Source organism: Rhinolophus sinicus, linkage group LG01 (assembly GCF_036562045.2).
Source record: "Rhinolophus sinicus isolate RSC01 linkage group LG01, ASM3656204v1, whole genome shotgun sequence".
In the NCBI taxonomy this organism is placed as follows: Eukaryota; Metazoa; Chordata; class Mammalia; order Chiroptera; family Rhinolophidae; genus Rhinolophus; species Rhinolophus sinicus.
The window spans coordinates 80,422,655-80,448,033 of record NC_133751.1 but is presented as its reverse complement, the minus strand read 5'-3'; the positions used below and the strand labels follow the sequence as shown (position 1 = coordinate 80,448,033).

Sequence of the window (25,379 nt, the reverse complement as noted above, 5' to 3'; positions counted from 1 at the left end):
ATAAGAAAAAGAGAGGACACAAGTCACTAATGTCAAAAATGAAAGTGGGGGGCTGGCCCGGTGGCTCAGGCGGTTAGAGCTCCATGCTCCTAACTCCAAAGGCTGCCGGTTCGATTCCCACATGGGCCAGTGGGCTCTCAACCACAGGTTGCCGGTTCAACTCCTCAAGTCCCCCAAAGGATGGTGGGCTCCGCCCCCTGCAACTAAGGTTGAACACGACACCTTGAGCTGAGCTGCCTCGGGGATGCCTCAGTTAGTTGGAGCGTGGGCTCTCAACCACAAGGTTGCCAGTTCAATTCCTCAACTCCCGCAAGGGATGGTGGGCAGCACCCCCTGCAACTAAAATTGAACACAGCACCTTCAGCTGAGCTGCCGCTGAGCTCCCAGATGGCTCAGTTGGTTGGAGCGCATCCTCTCAACCACAAGGTTGCCGGTTCAACTCCCTCAAGGGATGGTGGGCTGTGCCCCCTGCAACTAGCAACGGCAACTGGACTTGGAGCTGAGCTGTGCCCTCCACAACTAAGACTGAAAGGAAAACAACTTGAAGCTGAACAGCACCCTCCACAACTGAGATTGAAAGGACAACAACTTGACTTGGAAAAAAGGCCTGGAAGTACACACTGTTCCCCAATAAAGTCCTGTTCCCCTTCCCCAATAAAATCTTTGAAAAAAGAAAAAATGAAAGTGGGGACACATCACTACTGATCCCATAGACATTAAAAGGATTCTAATGATATACCATGAACAACTCTACGTTCACAAATTTAATAACCTCAATGAAATGGACAGGTTCATTGAAATACACAATTTGCCAAAACTCAAACAAGAAGAAATAGACAATATGAATAGGCCTGTTATCTATTTAAGAAATTAAATCAATAATTAATAATACTTCAAAAGAAAAAACACCAGGCACAGCTGGGTTCATTGGTAAATTCTACCAAACATTTAAGGAAGAAAGTACACCATTCTTTACAATCTCTTTCAGAGGACAGAAGCAGAGCGAATACTTCCTAACTAATTCTATGAGACCAGCATTACCCTAACACCAAAACCAAAGACATTACAAGAAAACTGCAGACCAATGTTTCTCATACAAATAGATGAAAAAACTCTTAACAAAATATTAGCAAATTGAATCCAACAATGTGTAAAAACTATACGCCATGATCAAGTGTAATTCATCCTATGTATATAAGGTTGGTTCAACACTTGAAAATCAACTAATGTAATCCATCACATTAACCGGATAAGAAAGAAAAATCACATGATGAAATAATAGATGCAGAAAAAGCATTTGACAGAACCAACACCCATTCATAATAAAACCTCTTGGTAAACTAGGAATAAAGGGGAACTTCTTCAACTTGATAAAGAATTATTTACAAAAACCCTACAGCTAACATCATACTTAACAGTGAGAAATTCAAAGCTCCCCCCACTAAAATCAGGAACAAGAAAGTCCACTTTCACCATTCTTTTTTAACATTACCTGAAGTACTAGCTAACATACAACACACAAAAAAGAAAGAAAATGGTATACTGATTGGGAAGGAAGAAATAAAACTGTTCACAGATGATCGCTTACATATTAGGTTGGTGCAAAAGTAATTGCGGTTTAAAAGTTAAAAATAATTGCAAAAACCGCAATTACTTTTGCATCAACCTAGGAGAAAATCTAAAAGAACCGACAAAAAACAAACGAAAAAAAAACCTGTTACTAATAAATGATTATAGCAAGGATAAAGAATACAAGGCTAATATATACAAAAATCAATTGCCTTCCTACATATGAACAACGAATAAGTGAAATTTGACATTTAAAACACAATACCATTTACATTAGCATTCCCCAAAATAAAATAATTATGTATAAATCTAACAACATATGCATAAGATCTAAATGAGGAAAACGACAAAACTCTGAAGAACAAAATCAAAGAAGGACTAAATAAATGGAGAGAGATGTTCCATGTTCATGGATAGGAAGACTAAATACTATCATGTCTTCCCAACTTGAAATATAGATTCATGCAATCTAAATCAAAGCCCCAGCAAGTTATTTGGTGGATACTGACAAACTTAAAGTTTATGTGGAGAGACAAAAAAGCCAGAATAGCCAACACAGTATTAAAGAACAAGGTTGCAGGGCTGACACTACCTATCTTCAAAATTTACAGTAATCAAGACAGCGTGGTATTGGCAAAAGAACTGACAAATACATCAACAGAACAGAATAGATAGCCCAGAAATAGATCCACATAAATACAGTTAACTGATTTTTCACAGGGAGCAAAGGCAATACAATGGACCAGATAGTCTTTCTAACAAATAGTGTTGGAACTGGATATCCACATACAAAAAAATTAATCTAGACACACTTTATACCCTTCACAAAAAATTAACTCAAAATGTATCATAGATTTAAAGGTAAAATGAAAAACTAAAAAACTTCTAGAAGATAACATAGGAGAAAATCTGGATGACCTTTGGGGATGGTTATGACTTTTTAGATACAACACCAAAGGCACGATCCATGAAAGAAAGAATTGATAAGTTGTACTTCACTAAAATTACAATTTTCTGCTCTGCAAAAGATAATGTCAAGAGAATAAGACAAGCCACAGACTGGGAAAAAAGATTTGCACAAGACACATCTGATAAAGCACTCTTATCCAAACTACAGAAAAGAACTCTTAAAATGCAACAATAAGAAAGCAAACTAATTTAAAAATGGGCCAAAGACCTTAACAGACACTTCACCAAAGAACACATACAGATGGCAAATAAACATATGAAAAGATGTTCCACATCATATGTCATCAGGGAGATGCAAATTAGAACGACGATATATCAGTATACCCCTATTAGAATGGCCAATCTAAAACACTGACAACACCAAATACTGGCAAAAATGTGGAGAAACAGGAATTCTCATTCACTGCTGGAGGGAAGGCAAAATACAGACAGTTTGGGGATTTCTTATAAAACTAAAGAGTCCTTCCGTACAATCCAGCAATGACACTTCTGGGTATTTACCCAAAGGAGTGGAAAATTTATGTCCACACAAAAACCTGCACACAGATATCTACAGCAGCTTTATTCCTAATTGCCAAAACCTGGAAGCAACCAAGATGCTCTTTAGTAGATGAATGGATAAACTGTGGTATAGCCAGACAATGGAGTATTATTCAGTACTAAAAAGAAATGAGCTATCAAGCCATGAAAAAACAAGAAGGAACTTTAAATGCATATTACCGAGTAAAATAGGGCAATCTGAAAAGGCTACATATCATTTGATTCCAGGAAAGGCAAAACTATGGAGAGAGTAAAAAGACCAGTGGGTGCCAGGACTTGGGAGAAAGACGAATAGGTTGAATACGAATGACTTTTAGGGAATGAAAACAGTCTGTATGATACCACAATGAAGATGTGTCATTATACATTTGTTCAAATCCATGGAACACGTAACACTCACACACAAAAATTAGCCATCAAAGAAACACAAATCAAACCCATAATGAGATACCACTCCACACCCACTCGGATGGCTAGAATCAAGGCAGATAACAAATGTTGGCAAGGATGCTAAAAATTGGAACCCTCATACACTGCTGGTGGGATTGTATAATGATGCAGTCACTTTGGAGACAAGGTTGGCAGTTCTTCAAAAGGTTAAACATAGTTACCAGATGACCCAGCAATTCTACCCCGAAGCATATACCCAAGAGAAACGCAAACATATGTCCACACAAAGTTGTACATGATAGCTCACAGCAGCATTATTCATAATAGCTAAAATGTGCAAACCAACCAACCAACCAGCATGCTGGTGTTCCTAGGATAAACTGGCACGGAGAAGTGGTGATGATACATCTGAAAGAAAGAACAACGTGATCTTTTGGAAACAGAAGGAGCTGTAAACTATCACTCCAGGAGGCCTCTAGGAACTGAAAGCAGTGCCTGGCCAAGAGGTAGCAGAAAAATGGGGACCCCAGTTTTACAATCGCAAAGATGTAAATTCTGCCAACAACCAGTGAACTTGGAAGAGAACCCTCATCTCCAGATGGTGTCTTGATTTCAGCCAGGCGAGACCTTGAGAGGCAGACAATCCAGTCCAGTCATGCCATGTCCAGACTTCTGATCTACAGAAACTGAGATAATAAACTGTGTTGTTTTAGGCTGCTAAGTTTGTGGTAATGTTATGAAACAACAGAAAACTAATACAACCAGAAATTTACTTTGCTGTAGAGTGAGACTATACTGCTTTTGGATGATCAGATCAGAGAGAAGTACACCGTGCATGCTGGAGTCTATGGCTCAGGGCCTGAGTTAGCAGATGTATTTTACTTGGCCTCTTGGCCAGTACAGTTTGGGACCATGCACTACTTCAACATGTTTGAATTAGTTGCCAAGATTTAAAAAATCTGGAAACTTCTTATCAATTCTGAATTTCTGACTTCTCTTGGAATAAAAAGAAAAGGGGGAGATCTGGGCCAGTTTCCCAAATGGTTGTACCTAAGTAATGGCCGTCCTCTTTGAAGGAGAGTCACACTCCAGTTTGCCATAGCCGCCACATCTAATGTCCCTGATCCTGAAGCCCAATGATCATTTATCATTACTACAATGCTATTATTACATCTAGTCCATTTCACTCATTGATTTGACCTGTCTAGCCCCTTTTGGCAGTGAGTCTGCATCTACTTGCATAGATCTTAGAGATCTTAAGGTTATCATGCCTCTTCCAATGTCCACATCAACCACGCTTTTGGTAGATGATGAAAAGCAACATATTTATCTCTGGAAGATGTTAAATGGAAATATCATAGTCAAAAGAAAGGAGAGATCCTCTGATTTCAGATAGACTACCAGGTGGAGCTAATATTGTCATGAAACAGGAAATCTGGTTACGTTCTCCACTAAACGGAAGATCATTTAACCTACTGAGAGGTGTGCCATGGGGCAATGCTCCTCTGAGGAACTTGCATATTAGACATACGGCGGAAGGTGGGAAGTGATCTGCTGCAATAAAAGCATACTAACCCTGCCTTCCTCTAATAGACGGAAATGCAGCTTGCTTAGAGAACTTCACTCTTAATTTACAAACAAACTGATTTAGGGACAGTTTTTTAGTGCCTATGTTCAGAAACACTTCTAATCTCAAAAACAGAACATGGAATTCTCAAAGGAGTTCAATTATTGAACATATTTTATCAAGCCCCTGAATATTCAGGCACTGAGCTAGGTATGTGCTGGGGATTCAGTGATGAAACTAGATGTGCACAGTGTTGCCCTCAGAAAGCTCAACGTAGTGGTGAATACTTTAAAAGTATTTTTTCCTACAACATCATAAAGTCATGTCCATTCTGATTTCTGGGAAGGTGGCTCCCTCAGTGTTATTCCTGTCATGAGTAAATGACAGATCTGGCATATGCACATTTTAAAATGAATAAGGTCCACATGGGAAGATGAACCTTGACACTTTAACTCATACTTCACACAGCATAAAAAACAACCAATTTTGGATGGATGGAGGATAAATTGTGTAGAAAAGAAAACAATAAAGCTTTTAGAGAATATCTTCATAAACTAGGAGTAGGCAAAGATTTTAAAAGCGAACACAAAAAGGATAACCATAAAAGAAAAAAAATTAACAAATGTGAACATTAAGTTAAAATTAATAATGTCTGTTTATCAAAAGATACCAATAAGGAAGTAAAAAGGAATTCACAAAAAGGGAGGTTTTTGTAATAAATATACTGAAAAGAACTCATAACCATAATATATACAGAAAAAATAAGAAAAAAATCACCTAATAGAAAAAATAAAAAACTTAAACTTTTTATAAAAGAAGATATTTAAATGGTTAATAAACACATGAAAAGAGCACAATATTATTAGCCATCAGGGAAATGCAAAGCAAAGCTACAACGTGGTATCAGTACACACACACCAGAATGGTTAAAATGGAAAAAAAATGTCGAGAGCAGTAACCGGAACTCTTATACACTGGTGGGAGGTATAATCTGGTACAACCACAAGAATATGTGGCAACATCTACTAAAGCTGAACATATATGCACAACCAATGACCCAGCAATTCCTCCTATAGGTATAGAAATGTGCACTTAACATTCACCAAAACACAGGTAATAGAATGTTCATTGCAGACAATTAGTCATAGCCAAAAATTGGTTATATGGTAGACAGATCTTAATTTTCTTACAATTTCCTTACTGTTAGAAATTTAGATTGTTTCTAGCTTTTTTGTATCGTGAATATTGCAGTAAACATCTAATACAACCTCTTCCGTCTTTTGAAGGCTTTCCTTAGAGTGATTCTTAACATATACTTCCAGACCACTACTCAAATGAACTATACCAACTAATATATCCTCAATAAAAAAAGGGTCAACTTCACCACACACACACCAAACATATTAAATTTTTGTATTTTTTACTAATCCAAAAGAGGGGGAGGAAACATTGTTAATTTTAAAAATTTGCGTGTCTTTGATTATAAGCATAGTTGCTCTTTCAGAAGAATGGCAGCTTGAACAAAAGAGCACATACAATTTTAATCCTATTCATGCTGGTGACCAAAGAGTTTTGATAGAAAATTTTACAGCCTTCATGTAAACCAAAATATCCATGAAGTAATAGCAATCTTATCCATCGAAATTTTCTGAGTGGGCTTTCCTTCTTTCTTGTGGAACTTCTTTAATTGAGGGCTTTAAGACTTACCTTCTGAAAACCCAGCAAACTTCTGGATAGAAGAGAGCTTCAAATTCTGTTTCTATTTTTTAATAAAAACTCTTGAAAAGTTGGTGACTCAAGGCCCTGGCTCTTATTAAGTTGACAGCTTCTTTCAGGGTAGCTGGCAGAGTTTCTCATGCCAAGTATAGTAATGTAAAAACAATGAGTCATAATAATATGTAGACTTCAGCAAAACCAGATGTGTGGCCAAGCATCACAGGTGAGACATACGTAGCATACCAAGAAATTTCTTTCAGTTTTTCTGGAAAAAATAAACTTTTCACCACTTAAGAGATGTCAAAGGCTTTTTAAATATTTCCTATAAGAGCTCATAAATAAGAATTCTTGGATGGGGTCAGCATCACATAGTAGATTAAGTTTCATCCAGTTGAATGTTGATGAGACATAAGACAGCTGTCAATTTCTCATTGACCTGCCTCATAACATTAGAGGAAACATTTTGAAGTGATGACATCATTTACAAAGTTTCAATATTTTTTTCTCTGTTCCAGGCCACAAATCAGCTTGACCGTTTCAGGGCACAAAGATTCACTAAGGTCTTTTGAATTGTATATGGCTTCTGTACTTTGCAATTCAACAACCAACCTCATACAACGCTTCTCCATTAGGGACAAATCCAAGAGAAATTTAAGTTTCCATCAAGCCTTCTCATGAAAAACATCCACAGTAATCATTGTATTTTCATGATCAACAGATACAAGAAGGCTTTAGCCTTCAGGACTTCATGTTTTCATAGGCTATGACATTACCGCACATGAAACTCTGTGGTTCTTACATCTATCAGGCAAGATACCAATGGCTGAGACTAGATATCACTTCTTTAATTCCTGCGGATGGGAAAGCACTCTAAATGTAAAATGTTAATAATGATCATATTGTGAAACCTTTTAATTCTTTAATTGGACAGAAAATAGTTTTCAAAGACAACTTTCAAAAAAAAAACAGTGAGAAACTAAAGAACAAAAATTATTTTGTTTTCATTAGGTTCATAGGTCCCTGAAGTATATCAACAGATTTCATGGAGTCCAATAATAACTTATGTGGTAAAGGTTAATGAAAGACTCATTGGGAAGAGACAAAGATGGTTAAGACATTATATTGCACAGCCAGAAAATACTAAAAAAAATTAAAAAAAATTCCCCAGTAGCTGAGAGCACAGACTTCACAGAGGAACTTAAGAATGCAGAAATCCTGACTAGGGCAATTTTGGAAAGGAAATACTTTGATGGAAGAAGTAGGTTAAAAGTAACAGAGACATACTTTGGAAATTGCACAGTAAAGGGAGAAAAAAACAAAGCAAGGGAGGGGAATTTGGGATCCTGTAAGACCAAAAAAAAAAAGATACATAGTTCCTTCCCCACTATATCCTCTTTTCCAAAATAAAATTTTTTAAAAATTACAACACTGACAGAAGAGGGCTATCATGAACTATAGTTGTAAACCAAACCACCAGCCCTGATCATAGAAATAGAGGCTTAAAATAAAAAGAAAGGTAAAACAGAAGGAACCGGGAACACAATACTCCAAACTTAATTAAATGTCCTCAAATAAGCACTTGGGAATATGATAAAATAGCTTGAAACAGAAACTGAAAACAAAGAGCAGAAATGGACAAAGAATTGCTTGATCTCTAAAAGAAATAAAAAATGACAAAATTATATCAGAAATAAAGACTACATTACAGGGTGCACAAAGAATAGATTCTAATGAAAACATGATAATGAACGTTGAAGAAAAGAAGAATAGATGATTGGATGAAAAAGGTGTGATACATATATACAACAAATATTCCTTGACCATAAAAAAAGAATGAAATATTACCTTTGCAACAACATAGAGGGATGGACATAGAGGGTATTATGCTAAGTGAAATAAGTTAGACTAAGAAAGACAAATACCATATGATCTCACTTATATGTGGAATCTAAAAAACAAACAAAACAAAAACAGACTCATAGATACAGAGAGCAAAATGATGGTTGTCAGACGGGAGGCAGATTGGGGGGCTGGGTGAAAAAGGTGAAGGGATTAAGAAGTACAAACTGGCAGATAAAAAATAGTCACGTGGATGCAAAGTACAGCGAGGGCATACAGTCGATAATATTGTAATAACTTATCTATTGTGCCAGGTGGGTACTAGACTTAATGGGGTGATCACTTTGTAAGTTATATAAATGTCTAACCACTATGCAGTACACCTGAAACTAATATTGAATATCAACTGTAATTGAAAAATAAGAAAATTTTTTTTTAAATCCTCATTTTCCAATTTCAGTTTTCCCTTTCCCTGGGTTCATTTCCTAAAGCCCACCTCTTTTATCCAGCTCTTTGCCTTCTGTCTTTTACAAATACGTCCACATTTATCTAATCTGGTTTCAAAATGAAGACATAAAGCATAGCATGTGAATTAAAAAAACAAAAAACAAATAGAATGTAAATAAAAATGTAAAAGGGATCAGTGAGAATGTAGTTGAAATGAACATGGCTGAAATGGCAAAGAAGATTCAATTTTTCAATAATTAAAGTGTCTAAAAAAGATACACAAGATAATGGAACAGGAATAACATTAAAACTATAATCCAAGAAAACTTTCTATTAATAAAAGAAGATATGAATCTACATATTGAAAGAGCTCACTGGATACCAATGGAAACTAACCCACAATAATCAACTTCAACATGATGTCCTTGTGAAACTATTAGACTTTAAGGTAAATAAAGAATTCTCACAACCTCAAATACAAAGATCAAATATCTTTACGGGCAAGAGAATTCAACTGGTATCAGACTTCTCAAAAAAAAAAAAAAAAGGCAAGGCAATAGTGGAAGAGTATTTTTTCATAACTCAAAGAAAACATGTGAATCAAGGACTTACATATAAAATCAAGCTGTCCCTCAAGTTTCAAGGTCATAAAACATTAAAAATAAACTATTTTAAACATGCAAAAATTCTTCACTCATAAGCCCTTCCTAAGGAATCAATCTATTCACACTTTGTAAGCGGGCATTTTCCCGCCAAATCGCGTCGTAACGCGGGGCTTTTTTGACATTTTCTCGCCAAAATTAGACATTCCGTAAAATATTCATATCTTTCGATCTATTTGATATTTTTCTATGAAACTTTCAGTGTTTTAGTTTAAAAAGAGGTCTCTATTTATTTACTTTGCAAAATTTTTGCAGGTTCCAACTAGAGGCGATATGACGAGTTTACTCGTTTCCCGCAAAAAATGTGTTCAAAGTGAACTTCATCCACTCAAGGTATGACTGGAAGAACTTGAGCAAAAAAATGACAGTGATCATTTCATATGTTTCATTGCAGATTTAGAAAAGTTAAGGGGTGAGTTGAAGAATAAGATGTTATAAAATACTATTAATATATATTCTGACAAGTAACAATGGGGAAAGAGAAAAAGAAAAAATGTAGAATAGTTTGCTGAATGTCGTATGAATAATAGGTAGGAGTTATAGGCAATTGGTAGGAGTTAAAGGACACCATTAAAAACTGAGACAACAGGGAATGCAAGCATTTAAAAAGACATAAATTTAAAGGTAACAGAACAAAGCTAAAAAGTCTAAAACAGAGACAGAAACAATGTAAACAAATAAATACAGCAAATATATACACATGAACATAAAAATAATATAAACTTCACACAAAATGTTTCAGTTTTATAAAATGCAAATAAAACGAACTAAGCTATATTAAAAAATATATTTTCTATTTGGTTCATAAAAATAAGACACCAAAATATACAAAGAAACACACCCAAAATGATTCAGAAAAGCTAAAAATAAAGGGATGAGCAATGACAGGTATACGAGGCAAATGAAAACAGTAAGAAATAAAGAGTGAGAGTGTGTGTGTGTGGGTGTGTGTATCTGTGTGTGTGTGATCTTGATGCCAGACAAAGGAGAACTCACACTAAAAAGTACCAAACTTGACAAAGGAGGAACTTTCTAATGCTATAAGTCACAATTCAAAATAAAAATACTAAAATGATAAGTATCTGTAACACTCCAACCCCCTTTATAAAAGCAAAACCCCAGAGAGAAGCAAAAGTGAAAAAGAAAAGGAAACATAATCATAAGAGATTAAGTGAATAAAGGTAAGGCTATAGAAAACCTAAAAAGCATTAATAAGTAAGACAGATCTTCTGAATGCTTATAAAACTTTACATCTTAGAGAATAAACCTTCTCACACACATAGGATATTCACAAAAATGATTATACATTAGGTTATAAAGAGAATATCAGCAAATGCCATATAGAAAAATTTCCCAATAAATAGAAGTCCAGGACCAAACAGCTTCAGAGATGAATCTACCAAACATTCAAATAAGAATTAATACATATCCTTGTCAAAATATTTCAAAAAAATTGAACAGAAAGAAACATGTCCTAACTCATTCTATGAAGCCAACATTACACTGATACCAAAATCAGACAAAAACATTACCAAAAAAAAAAAAAAAAAGAAAAGAAAAGAAAATTATAGGTCAATATCCTTGAACATGAATGCAAAAATTCTCAAAACAAACAAAAAAACCCCACACATTAGCAAACTGGATTTAATAATACATTAAAAGGCTTATACACCATGAAGAAGGGGGATTCATCACAGGAATGCAAGGATGGTTCAACATCCATAAATCAATCAATGTGATACATCACATTAACAAAATAAAGGATAAAACCATATAATAATCAGTAGATGCAGAAAAAGCATTTGATAAAACACATCATTTTCTGATAAAAATTCTCAATAAAGGGGGTATAAAAGGAACATACCTCAACATAATAAAAGGTATATATGACAAACTCACAGTTAACATCATAGTCAATGGAGAAAAGCTGAAAGGTTTTCCTCTAAGATCAGGAACAAGATAAGGATCCCCACTATCACCACTTCTATTTAATATAGCATTGGAAGTCCTAGCCACAGCAATCAGACAAGAAAGAAAAGGCATCCAAATCAGAAATAAGGAGTAAAACTCTCATTATTTGTAAATGACAAGCTACTACATATACAAAACCCTGAAGACGCCACCAAAAAACTATTAAAAATGAATTCAATAAAGTTTCAGGATACAGAACCAACGTACAGAAATCTGTTGAGTTTCTATACACCAATAACAAATGATCAGAAAGAGAAATTAAGAAAACGATCCCAATTACAATTGCATCAAAAAACACAAAATACCTAGAAAAAAATTTAATTAAAGAGGTGAAAAGACCTGTACTCTGAAAACTATGACACTGAAGGAAGAAATTGGAGAAGATACAAACAGATGGAAGAATATACCTTGCTCATGGATTGGAAGGATTAATATTGTTAAAATGTCCCCACTACCTAAAGCAATACAAAGATTCAAGGCAATCCCCAGTAAAATACTAATGGCATTCTTCTCAGAATTAGAACTAATCCTAAAATGTACACAAACAGAAGTCCCCCAATAGCCAAAGAAATCTTGAAATCTTGAGAAAAAACAAAGTGGAACCTGTCATGCTCCTTGATATCAAACTATAGAATAAAGTTACAATAATCAAAACAGTATAATGCTTGTATTAAAAAAAATGTATAGATCAATGGAATAGAGCCCAGAAATAAATCCTCACTTATATGGTCAAAGGAGGCAAGGATATACAGCGAGGTAAAGAGAGTCTCTTCAATAGTGGTGTTAGAAAATAGTGGTACATGCAAAAAATTTAAATTGGATCCTTTTCTTACACCATATATAAAAAATAAGCTCAAAATGTATTAAAGACTTACATGTTAAGACCAGAAACCATAAAAGACATAAAAGAACACACAGACAGTAAATTCTTTGACATTACTCTTAGAAATATCTTTTTGGATATGTCTCCTTGGGCAAGCGCAACAAAAGAAAAAAATAAACAAATGGGACTACATCAAACTAAAGATTTTGCACAGCAAGGAAACCATCAACAAACTGAAAAGACAACCTAATGACTGAAAGCAGATATTTGCCAATGAAACATCTGATAAGGGGTTAATATCCAAAATATATAAGCAACTCATACAACTTAACACCAAAAAAAAACAAAAAAACAAACAAAAAAAAAACCCCACAATAAGCAAAAAAACAAACAATCCAATTAAAAAACAGGCAGAGGACCTGACTAGACGTTTCTCCAAAGAGGACATAGATAGCTAACAGATGAATGAAAAGATGCTCAACATCACTAATCATCAGAGAAATGCAAACTAAAACCACAATGAGATAACACCTACCATAGGACTATGTCAAATAGCCATCGTCAGTAAATCAACAAATAAATGGTGAGGCTGTGGAGAAAAAGGAATACTCATACACTATGGTGGGATTGTAAATGAGTGCAGCCACTATGAAAAATAGTATGGAGATGCCTCAAAAAACTAAAAATAGGGGCCAGCCCGGTGGCTCAGACGGTTAGAGCTCCATGCTCCTAACTCCGAAGGCTGCTGGTTCGATTCCCACATGGGCCAGTGGGCTCTCGACCACAAGGATGCCAGTTCGAGTCCTCGAGTCCCACAAAGGATGGTGAGCTCCGCCCCCTGCAACTAAGATTGAACACAGCACCTTGAGCTGAGCTGCCGCTGAGCTCCCTGATGGCTCAGTTGGTTGGAGTGCGTCCTCTCAACCACAAGGTTGCCAGTTCGACTCCCGCAAGGGGTGGTGGGCTGTGCCCCCTGCAACTAGCAACGGCAACTGGACCTGGAACTGAGCTGTGCCCTCCACAACTAAGACTGAAAGGACAACAACTTGAAGCTGAACGGCACCCTCCACAACTAAGATTGAAAGGACAACAACTTGACTTGGAAAAAGGGCCTGGAAGTACACACTGTTCCCCAATAAAGTCCTGTTCCCCTTCCCCCATAAAATCTTTAATAAAATAAAAATAGAACTGCCATACATTCCACCAATTCCATTTCTGGGCATTTATGTGAAGAAAGAAACACTAATTTGAAAAGACCTATGCACCCCTTTTGTTCATTGCAACGTTACTAGTAATAGATAAGATATGGAAACAACCTAGATGTCCATCAATTGATGGATAAAAAAGATTTAGGCGAGATACATACACACATACAGACATACACAAAATACACACACACACACACACACACACACGAGATACACACACAATGGGATATTATTCCCCAATAAAAAGAATGAAATCTTGCCATTTGCAACATGATAGATGTACAGTGCATTATGCTAAATGAAATAAGTCAAAGACAAATACTGTATGATTTCACTTATATGTGGAATCTAAACCAAGACAAAACAAATGAATTAAAAAACCAGAAATAGACCCATAGATACAGAGAACAAGCTGATGGTTGCCAAATCAGAGGGAATGAGGGGTGGGGGATGGGAATAAAAAAAACAAAACAAAACATGAAACTGTGTTCTAAGAAGACATTTGCCCCTTCATGCCATTTTTCGAAATGTATTTCCTCTGATCCTAGGGGAGCCTGGGAAACATCAGGGTGATAAATTCAAGAACTGATGAGTGGGTTACCAATATATATATAAATGATTGCTGTAGTGTATGAGCATATATACTGCATATCAATAATGCTCTACAGCTATAGCTATGTTTGTGATTCTAATATTTAATAAAATGCAGATTCATTTATGTTTTACCTTTTTAAATGAAATATTTAGTGGTCAGTCCCTTGAGAAACTGCAAGGAAAGAGTATTACTGCCAACATTCAGATATCAGTGTAGAGTCTGTAAATAAAGCCTTAAAGCCTTAAAGCACAATGTCCTGCAATTTAATACAGTTTACTATGTAAAGGATTAGACATTTAAAAGGCTATGAAATATTTATACTGCTTGTTTTCTGAAACAGAAAAGGCATTTTGGTATAAGCTGATTGGGGCATTTTTGTTTTAAAAGACAGTACTTAACAAAAGGGAACCACAGTGCATTAACAAATTTCGTAATGAGACTAACTCTGACACTGATCCAGGCTTTAGCAGCAGGGACTGTGTCAATCACATTATTCAGCTTATGAGTATGCGTATGTGATCTGAAATCTTCAGTTATCCATTAAGATCTGGACATTGACTTGAAGAAATGACTGACCTAGAGTCGACTGTTTACAGTTAAAAACAAGCGCACTCAATATCCAGAAGACCATTGTAATTGTAATTCAATAAACTCAATTTTAAGTAATATACAATTTGAGAGTATTATAAATACAGTTCAAACAATAAAGCAATATTACTAACAGTATTTTCTGATCACAATGCAATACAACTAAAAATTATTAACAAAACCAAAAATTATTAACAGTAATTTCCAACTTGAAATAAATCTATTATGTACTCTATAATAAACAATCGTGGGGTAAAAGGGAAATACAAACCAAAATTACAGAATTCCTAAAAAACTGTGATAAAACTATAAATCAGTCTGTGATACGTCAATCTTAAAGATGTGATCAAAATAAAATCCATAGTTGTTAGACACATTTATCAATAAAAATAAGTATACATACAAATAAACTAAATTCCTAGATAAATACATTTCTATCTCTAAGCTGTTTGATTTTAGTAAATTGTATTTGCCTGGCAAATTACCCATTCCGCCTAGGTTTTTCAAATGTATTTGCAGTGATGTCTGCAAAATAGAATCATGTGTAAAACCTACATGAGAAAATGTTTAAAACACTCCTGGAACATAACAAAATTAGATTTGAACAAAAGGAAAAAAGTAGCCCCTGTTCTTGAACAGGATGACTCAATATTATAAAGGTAATTTATAAGCAACATAATCCCAGTAAAAATACCAACAAACTTTTTTATGAAGTTGCCATTATACAAAATCTAACTATTGATACTCTTTTCTACCTCCGTATTAAACTTCTATGGATAACTAAAGAGGAAAGAAGACACAGGACTATAAATGAATATCCATGAAGAAAGACTAGCCCAATCAGACCACTATAAAGCCTCTATAATTAAAACTGTGAGGTTCTGATATGTGGATAGACCAGTAGAACAAAATAGGAAGCCCAGAAATAGACCCAAATACATACAAAACTTGAGTATATGATAAAGATAGTATTTCACAGTCGGGGTGAAGATAAGACTTTTAAATACATGATGCTAGGATACGTGATTAGTCATCTGGAAAAGATACAATTAGTTCTACACTTCATACCGTACAAAAGAACATCCCCAAATGGACCAGAAATCTAAATATATGACAAATGTACTAGAGAAAAACATGGGTAAATTTATCTTCAACTAGGACGTAGGAATAAGCTTTCCAATTTCCATTTATGACTCAGAATCAGATGCAATAAAAGACTAATAAATTTACTATATTTTGAAAAGTTTGCATGGCAAAAAAAAAAACCCACTATAAAAAAGCACCATAAACAAAGTAAAAACACTAGGAAACAAATTAGGAGAATTTGTTTGCAGCATAGATCACATGAGAGAAACAAAGGCCAAAAAAACTTGACAGAAAAATGGGCAAATGACATGAACAGACAAAAAGATTAAAAAAAAAAAAAAAGACCTTTAACATATTAAACAAAAAACGTTCAACCTGACTCATAGTAAGAGAAATACAGCTATACTGAGATACCATTTCTCACCTATCAGTTGGCAAAACATGGCAACATACTCTTGACAAGGCTGTGGGAAACAAGCATTTTAATGCATTACTGGTAGAAATGCAAATTGGCATAACCCTTGTATAGGGAAATTTGGCAATATCTGACAAAGCTATACGTAATTTACCTTTTGAACGAGTAATTGCTTCAGGAATTTCCTCTGAAGATACACCTCCAAAAATACAAAAACACATATATATATATATATATATAAAGTTATCTATTGCAGAATTGTTGGTAACGGTAAAATACTGGAAGCAATCTATACACCCATATATAAAATAACGGTTCAATCAACTGCAGTACATCTACGCTATGGAGTCCTATGTAGCAGTGAAAAGAATGAGGACTGCATATCTCTAGGAACTGATGTGGAATGATTCCCAAACAGATACACTGTTGGGAGATGGGGAAGAAGGAGGTAGACAAGAATGGCAAATAGTTAGACTTTGCATAAGGAGGGGAAATAAGAAAATATAAATGTATCATTTGTACAAAAAAGAAATGTAAAAGAGAAAAAAACAAAGATTAATGCAACTGGTTAGCTACAGGGGTGGGAGGAGGTGAGAAGGATTGAAGAAATGGAGTGCAGTGAGGAAGAATGTCACCATCTCTTTTTGTGTAGTTCTATCTTTGAGAACCACGTTAATGTTTCACATACCCAACAAAGAAAAAGAAAACCAACAATAGAGAAAAAAGCCTAAAATGGAATATGAACAGAAATACATGAACCAAACTTTATTACAAATGGGTAACAACCACAGCGGAGGGTAGGAGGTGGTGGGGTTGGAAACTAGCCCAGCCAAATTCGAACACAGTATTTAGCTTATATGTCCTCAGGTTAAGACTTAAAAAAACACGGATTCTAGGTAGCAGGCATTTTGATTTAGAGACGGGTTAGAAATTCTGAAACTATTTTCTGTGTACTATAGCACTAAACAAGTAAGTAAAATAAGTATCTATAAACAACAGGAGCTAGCTAGGTATCTCACTGTCCAAGCGATTACCAATACGAAAAGGAAAGGATGGATTAGGATGAACCCTGTGATGTTGGATTAGGATTAAAGGTAGCAGTATGAACTCATGCTTTCTAATAAATATCAATAGATAAGTATAAAAATAGATAATGTGTGTACATGTGTATATGTAAGTATATATATACATACATCTATTTACTAAATCTCTGCTGACAGGGCATGGCAGCACACTGCTCTAAACTTAAAGATCAGCTACTGATTTCTAATACCATTTCGACTAAAAAAGAATGAGGGTTCCTTGAAAAATGGCTGATTTCAGGGCTGGGGGAGGGCAAGCACACCATAAATCTAGAATACCCTGTGCCAGACAAGAAGGGAGTAACTCAAAGAATGATGAGGATGTCACAGAAGAACATAGGAGCAGGCTTGAAGAGCCTCCCACGGGAAATTTGGACAATCTGAGCATCAAAATAAATCATAAGGATTATAAACCATGGACTAACATAAGAATCCATGAGTCCACACTGACGTAAACAAACAAATGGGAGAGAAGGAAAAGCTCACCCTTTCAGTAGGAAAAAAACTAATAGACATAGAAGGAATGATGAAATTAGAAAATCACTGACCATTATCATAACAGATTCAAGAATCATTAACGGATGTCAAAACTAATGGGTCTGTTTTGATGAGTGACAGGATGTTTACTTACACCATTTCAAAGAGTCTCCCCACCAGACGTATGCCGATTATGAAGAGAAACAGCTAGTGTAGAAATCTGGGAGATATCACCTTAGCCAAGAGATCAAACTTAATGTCACCAGTAATGGGACAAACTGATACTGTGCACCTCCTGGTACGATGCACTGAGAACATTACTTCTAGGGCTTTCCTGCCAAAAGTCCATAACCTGAATCTAATCATGAGGAAACATCAGACAAACCAAATTAGGAAATTCCTACAAAATAACTGGCCCAAACACTTCAAAAATGTCAACATCATGAAATACAAGGCGAGACTGAGAAACTGTCTGAAGGCAATACATAATCTGATCATTTATTTTATTATAAGGGGCAGTATTTGGACAATGAGAGAAATTTGAGTAAGGTCTGTAGGTTAGTACTACATCAGTGTTAATTTCCTCTATTTTGATAACTGTTCAGTGATCATGTAAAGAGAATGTCCTAAACTTCTAGAGAACAAACATTTTAACATACAGTTGTAAGGGACAACGTGTCTGATACTTTTAAACCGTTTAGAAAAAAAAAAATGTATGTGTGGGGGGGAGTTGATAAAGAAGAAAATGTGGGGAAATGGTTTTAGAAAATCTGGGTGGAAGGTTACGGAAATTATCCCATTCTTGCAACTTTTCTATTAAGTCTGAAATTATGTCAAAATAAATAGCTAAAAGAAAAAAGTTAATGTTCACTAAAAAGTTGCTAGTTTCAACAGTCACATAGTAAAAGATGAAGGAGTAACAGCTGGTATCTATTACTCTAAGAGGCTAGAGCTGAGGGGTTGAGATTATGGACTTTGCTATCAGTCAGACCTCAGTTCGAGTCCCAACTCTGCCTAGGTGACGCGGGGCAAGTTGCTTTTCTTCTCCGATCTTCTGTTTCTTTATAAGTTTTATGGGAATAATATATAGGATTCTTGTAGAATTCCATAAAATCAAGCATGTCAAAAGCTTGCACTAAGAGACATCAGTTCTAGAGCCAGACTGTGTAGGCTGAATCCTGCTTATGAGCAATTTACTAGCTATGTGACCTTGGACAAGTTATTTAACCTCTCTGTGCCTCCATTTTCCCATCAGTAAATGGGGGTGATAACAGCATCTATCTCAATAGTTCTTGCAAAGAGTAAATAAAGTTAACTGATAAAAGGGATTTGAAGAGTACTTGGCACTTAGCAAGCACGGCATGCATGGCAGGTATTTTCATTATTAGCTGAAGCCTCTACAGAATTAAGAATTCAAAAACTGTTAGCAATCATTATCATCATTAAGTATGGAACATTATCATCACTGCAGCTTTTTCAAGAAGTTTGGTGGTAAAGAGAAAGACAACTTATTTTTTTCTCTTCAAATATGAAGACATAAGCATATCATAGAGACCAGACAAAGAATACAGAAAGAGAAATTATAATAAAAATGCACGAGATACAGAATCCTCTATGAAATAAGCCCTCAGGACCTCAGTTTTCCTCTTTGCAAATATCATCTGAGGATTTAAGAGACATCATTTTAAAAGTTACCTTGGGTGACGAAGTAAGACAGGATGCGTATCTTTCAACATAAACCTGAACACAGACACACGTACTTTTACATTTCTCCTTCTATAGAATGCATTTTCCTTTAATACTTACCAGGCTTTAAAATATTTAGCTTCTCTTTCAGATATCCACCTACAATCTTCCTCCTCCCCCAAAAGTTCATTTAAAACAAAAAATTTTAAGCAAAATACAGGAAGAAATATACAGATCGGGAAAAGTTTACAAATAAGCAGAGGCTTTCCCTTTTAATATTTGTTTTTAAGTTTCATCTTTGGACTAATTGTCAATAATATCCACAGGAGAAATGATGCTAGTAGTTGTCTATGGGCGAATATAAAAAGATGTCTAAATATTAAGAGAGAAAAAAACATGTTGCGCAACAGTTTAAAGATATATATTTGTAAATGGATAAAAAAAGGTAAGATTAATTGCAAATGAATTTTTTACTTCAATTTCCGCCTTTATAGAGCAACTACTATGTCTCAAACACCAGGAATTAAAGAATAATCAAAAAGACTTATTTTACTTAGCATAATCTATTACATTGTTTTATACACCTGAAACTAATTTTTTTAAAAAGGTAAAATTCAAGGCACAATGGAATGTTCTCATTTTAATCTGCCTAAAAAAGGGACAGGATTTAGATCTAGACAGCCACTCTTAACTCTCACTAAACACATCCTGTCTGTCAGTGAAAATGAGTACTATTACACTGAGTTTATTTCTCAAAGACTTCTGGAAAGTTTAGCAATTTAGAATGTAGTTACATAAAATTATAATAAACTCATGTATTTAAATGATTTTACACATTATGACCCTTTCTGAGAGAACAGAAAAAACTGTCTAACTGCCAAGTAAACCAAAAGTAACTTATCAATTAAAACACATTCTAATGAATTTATCTATTAAAAAAATGATTCCTTGAGAAACAATTCTCCCTTTCATTCTTTTCTTGCTTATTCCGTAATACCATTTTTCAAGGAAAAAATCCCTAAAATTAACAGTTACAGACAAAAAGAACTTAAGTTTTATACCAAAATAGTAAGCATTTTTATAGGGAAATGCAGCTCACTTGATTCTGCCTCATTTTGGAAGGGGTGCTAAGAAAGGATGATACAGGAAAAAGAGGATTACCATTATCACTAGAATCTTGATGCCCACAACGTTATTTGTTTCTACCTTGTAATTCTCTGCTTCTCTACCTTAACCAGAATATCAAAACAACTATTCTTGAATGAGCTTTACTTCTCTGTGATGTCAAGATAGTTACCTTTCTGCCACTAAGCACAGACTGCTCCCCAAATGGAGGACCAAGGGTATACGATCGGTAGTGATGGGGGAGCCAAACTAAAATCCAACAGGAACCATCATCCCTCACTCCTCCTGTTGACCTTTCTGCTGCTTTCCACTCACATGGGTGAAGAGAAAATAAGGTAAAACAATGGAGATAAGGGATAGCTGAGATTTACTGTACTCCTACTCTACCACAAGCACTGCAAAGCGTCATTCCATTTAATCTTCCTCGAGTACAGATGATGACCGAGGCCTGAGCAGGGCCCACGACCTGTAGAAAGGATGCCGAGCAAATGAGCCCTGGAGCTGCATTGAGATAACAGTGAACCATTTCAAACCGGTGCTCAAAATTATTCCCATGTCACTCAACCTCTAGCAACAAGGACACTATTTAAGTGTCCAAATGTATAACCCTCTTAATTTTATTAAAAAGAAAACTCTTCACTATGGAAAATTTCAAAAACATATAAAAGTAGGGAGAGGAGAGTGTAACGCCTGTGTGCCTGTGGCTCAGCTCCACCTATGTGTCATTCTTGTTTCAGCGAACCCCCCCTTCCTACCTTTTTCCCTTTGAAATATTTAAAAACAAATACAAGACATTTTGTTTGAATCTCAGAATGTCTCTAATAAATTAGATCTTTAAAAAAATTATAATAATATTACTACACCCAAAACAATCATTCTTGACTACTACTGAATGTCAATTCCTTAAAATTTCTCTAGTTATCTTAAAAACATTTTGCATTTGGTTAGCTTGAATCAAGATCCAAATACGGTCTACACATTTCTTTTGGAAGATGGACCTCTTAATGTATGACAGTTTCCTATACTTCCTTTCTTTTTATAAAATGCCATTTATACACAGACACACCTCAGAGATACACAAACCAATGCAACAAAGTGAGTAGCACACTAAAGTGAGTTGGAATCTTCTTCCTGGTGTGTGTGTGGGGTCTTGCCTTTAGTTTGTAAAAAATGCAGTATCTGTGAAGTGCAATAAAACAAGGTATACTTGTACAGTCTTTACAGTTGATACATATAATGTGTTTCTCTAGCTCCTTTATTTCCTGTGAACTGCTAAAGCCTTGATCAGATCGTGATTCACCTTCTTTCCCTGTTGCTGCAAGATTGCTCGGGTGGTACTGTTTACTCCCTACATCACCTCCTCAGAAGGCATTTAATATCCACTTGCCTTCTATTAGTGTTATAACAATAGTGTTTTCTAAATCTTTAGGTGATTTGAGTTCCTACAAATTTATCCAAGATCGTATTCATGGCGATCCGCTCATGGTGATCAAACAACTAGGTTAATCAAGAACTGACTGAGAGACAACAAAAGTTATCAGTCAGCAGCCAGAGAGGCAGGTCAGGAACTGTTCCTCTTATAGATAAGAAGCCAAAAGTAGAGAAGAGATGACGGACTTGACTAGAGATGGAGAGGAGGCCAGAGGATGAACACGATGCTTAAAGAACAGGAGACTGGGTTCTAATGCGAGCTCTAAAAGACATTTTACACACGTGCATCAATAAATGTTTCCAAATAAACTCAAAGAGAATTCAAAAGTTCTTTATTTTATGACATTAGTTCACCAAAACAGCCTTACAAATTTTCCACCTTTCTTAAGAGAAAGGTACTGATCTCCAAGCCAAACGTTTTCAACTTGACTACAAGGTAGATTATACTTTGCAGTCAAGTTGAGAACGTTTGGCTTGGAGATCCGTACCTTTCTCTTAAGCATTTAGAATACTGAGGCATGGGTCCCACCCAATCAATTCTGATTCAACTGGTCTAAGATGGAGACCAGGTATATAGTATGATTTGCAAGTCTTTCAAGGGGATTCTAATATGCAGCCATAACTGAGGACTTAGAATAACAACAATAGCAGCTAATATTTACAAAGCATAGATTATGTGTCAGGTATTTTTCTAAGCACTTTACATGTACCAGTCCATTTCCTATTTTAAAGTGAGGAAACAGAGAGGTCAGGTAACTTGCCCAAAGTCACACAGCAACTAACAGCAGAGTTAGGATTTAATACCACGAAGTTTGGATGCAAAACCCATGCCCTAATCACCATGATATACTGCCTCCTAAACCTGAATTATACTTGTATTCTTCAACTGCAAATAAAATGATCAAAGAAAAACAAACAAATGAGATAACTTCCTCTTCCTTAGAGTAGCACAGTAGCATCTTGTTGCAAAGGTACCAAACACAGGCTGATTAGAAAAATAAATAAACGGACAAGAATCTTCTCTTTCCCAAAGAAGATTCAAATGTGAGATTTCCACATTTTCAATAACTTCCCACATAACATCCTATGCAGCAGTTAAACAACGTTAAGCATCAAAAATTGCTTTTGTTTTAACTCGAGGTAATGATGTATTACATATAAATTTATAAGAAAATTTCCTACCTATTTCAGTTCTGCTAACTCCAATTCCATTATAAATTCTCAAGTAATTAAAATGACAAGAATCAGAATCTTCAATGTCAAAGTCACCAAATTTGATGCGCACTCTCTCTCCCAGTTTCACACGGATCTCCCATTCGCAGACGGTGCTGTTGGGATAGGTCTGTGGGTAGTTTATGGATGTAAGGGTTCCACTTTCAGGGCCCAGGACAGTGTGTCCACATCCATCACCTTTAAAAAAGTTACAAAGAACAATAAATTATTCTTATGTCTTTCACTGATAAGTAATCAGGATTTTTTGTGATGATTTAAAAATACAGATGATACCAGATATTTTATACCACCAACACTTTTCCGGACATACACACAAAAAGACAGATGACACAGTTCTTAGTATACCTCCACACAGGAGCCAAGAGAAGCTAAGATAGGTCAAAATCATCAATGATTACCTTTATAATTTCTAAATTCAAAGAACTTGCCAATCTGAATTGGAATAGAAGTAAACATAACTTGGCAATAAATATATATACATGTCATAAATCCCATCTTTAAAAGAGTTATCAATTAACAGTAATTGTTTAAACATAAACTATAAAACATGTGATCAGCTTCATCTATTTATTTACAAATATTACAAATCCCTTCTAAAATCTGAGAAGCTGAAATGATTTCTAAAACTACTTTTTACTAAATTAGTGACCATATTACACGCTGCAAGGCATTCTTTTTAAGGCATACATTTAATGAAGTAATATTAAATAAATATTTAATGAACTTTAATTTTATATCCTACTGAATTGACTTTTTAGTAATCCCTCTCCAAAAGCCTCATTTTTTCTCTATAGAATAAGAAAAAAGTAACAGTTGAATGGCTTATTAAAGATTAAGAAAAATGATTTTCGTATTTTGGTAGCTTCATTATTTGCTCCAGAAATTTCTTTAGTAACTCAGGCAATTTAAAATATTGTTTGCAAAAATAAAAGTTATTTTACTGAGCAGGAGGAATGTAATGCTGAAGAAGTCTCAGATGCTAATGCAACTGCACCATTTCGCATTCCTTAATGATGCGATTCAAATAAGTCTCTTTCTAACCGGAAGATGAATACATCCTTTTAAAATGATAGTATTTTCTCCTTCAAAAGAGCTATTAATAATCACCTTTTGGAATAGTTCAGTACTTACACACAAAAAAAACTATTGAAAGTGACACTGCTGGGTTTTTACACCTCAATATGGGTACAGCTGACTATAATGGAATGTTCTATTATCTTGAATAATTTATTAAAGAACAATGTAGTGCTGATATCATTGATTAGAATAAAGCTTTTAAAGGCCTATGAATAAGAACATAGTATGTAGCAAGTAGTAGTTGCAAAATAAATGTTTATTAATGGAATGAATAAGGAAGCTGTATATTAATCTATGAAAAAATAATTTCTAACTAGTCTCAAAACTAACTTTAATGAAGGAACAACTCTGTATCTAGGTTCCTGAGGACACTACTTCATATCCTTAGCTGATAAAGAAATTTTATTCTCAAATCCAAACTAGCAGTTACTTAGTCGACTTCTAAAGGTCAGTACTAGCTAGCAATCTGGCTCCCTAAACCAACCTCTCATTAAAGCTTTGAATCAATGCTAAACTCTACCTATCTTCTATACCTGCTTTCATAGCAGCTCAGTAACATAATAATATGTAAGAGCACTTCGAACATGTGAGTTCTTCTGTGATACACCCACTGATCTTTTGCAAATATAAACCTTAGAATGTGATACAACTCAGAGGAAAAAAGAATAACCACAAATTTTCCCTGAAACTACCATGAAAATACCTTGAATATCTCTATTGGATAGTATCTAAATAGAAAACACAGAGATATAAAAACCTGCACTGTGAAAATAAATGAATTGTTATATAAATAACTTTTGATCATTAACATTTTCCTTAGAGGAAAAAAACAACTATCCTAAGACAGAGTTTCTAACATTATGACTCAAATCTGAAATGTTTT

The 25,379-nt window shown here is 35.0% G+C and overlaps 1 protein-coding gene across 3 annotated transcripts in view; it reads right to left on the bottom strand.

Moving 5' to 3' along the window:
* The window catches only part of DCBLD2 (discoidin, CUB and LCCL domain containing 2), an 80,832-nt gene that overhangs the window by 41,802 nt on the left and 13,651 nt on the right, over window positions 1-25,379 (bottom strand). For 2 of the 3 annotated variants that reach the window (XM_019756505.2, XM_074333018.1), the window contains exon 2: window positions 23,369-23,596. The exons of the other annotated variant lie outside the window; for it this stretch is intronic. In XM_019756505.2, the coding sequence (XP_019612064.2) occupies window positions 23,369-23,596 (228 nt within the window). The remainder of the gene's footprint in view (window positions 1-23,368; window positions 23,597-25,379) is intronic. 3 annotated transcript variants of the gene reach the window in all.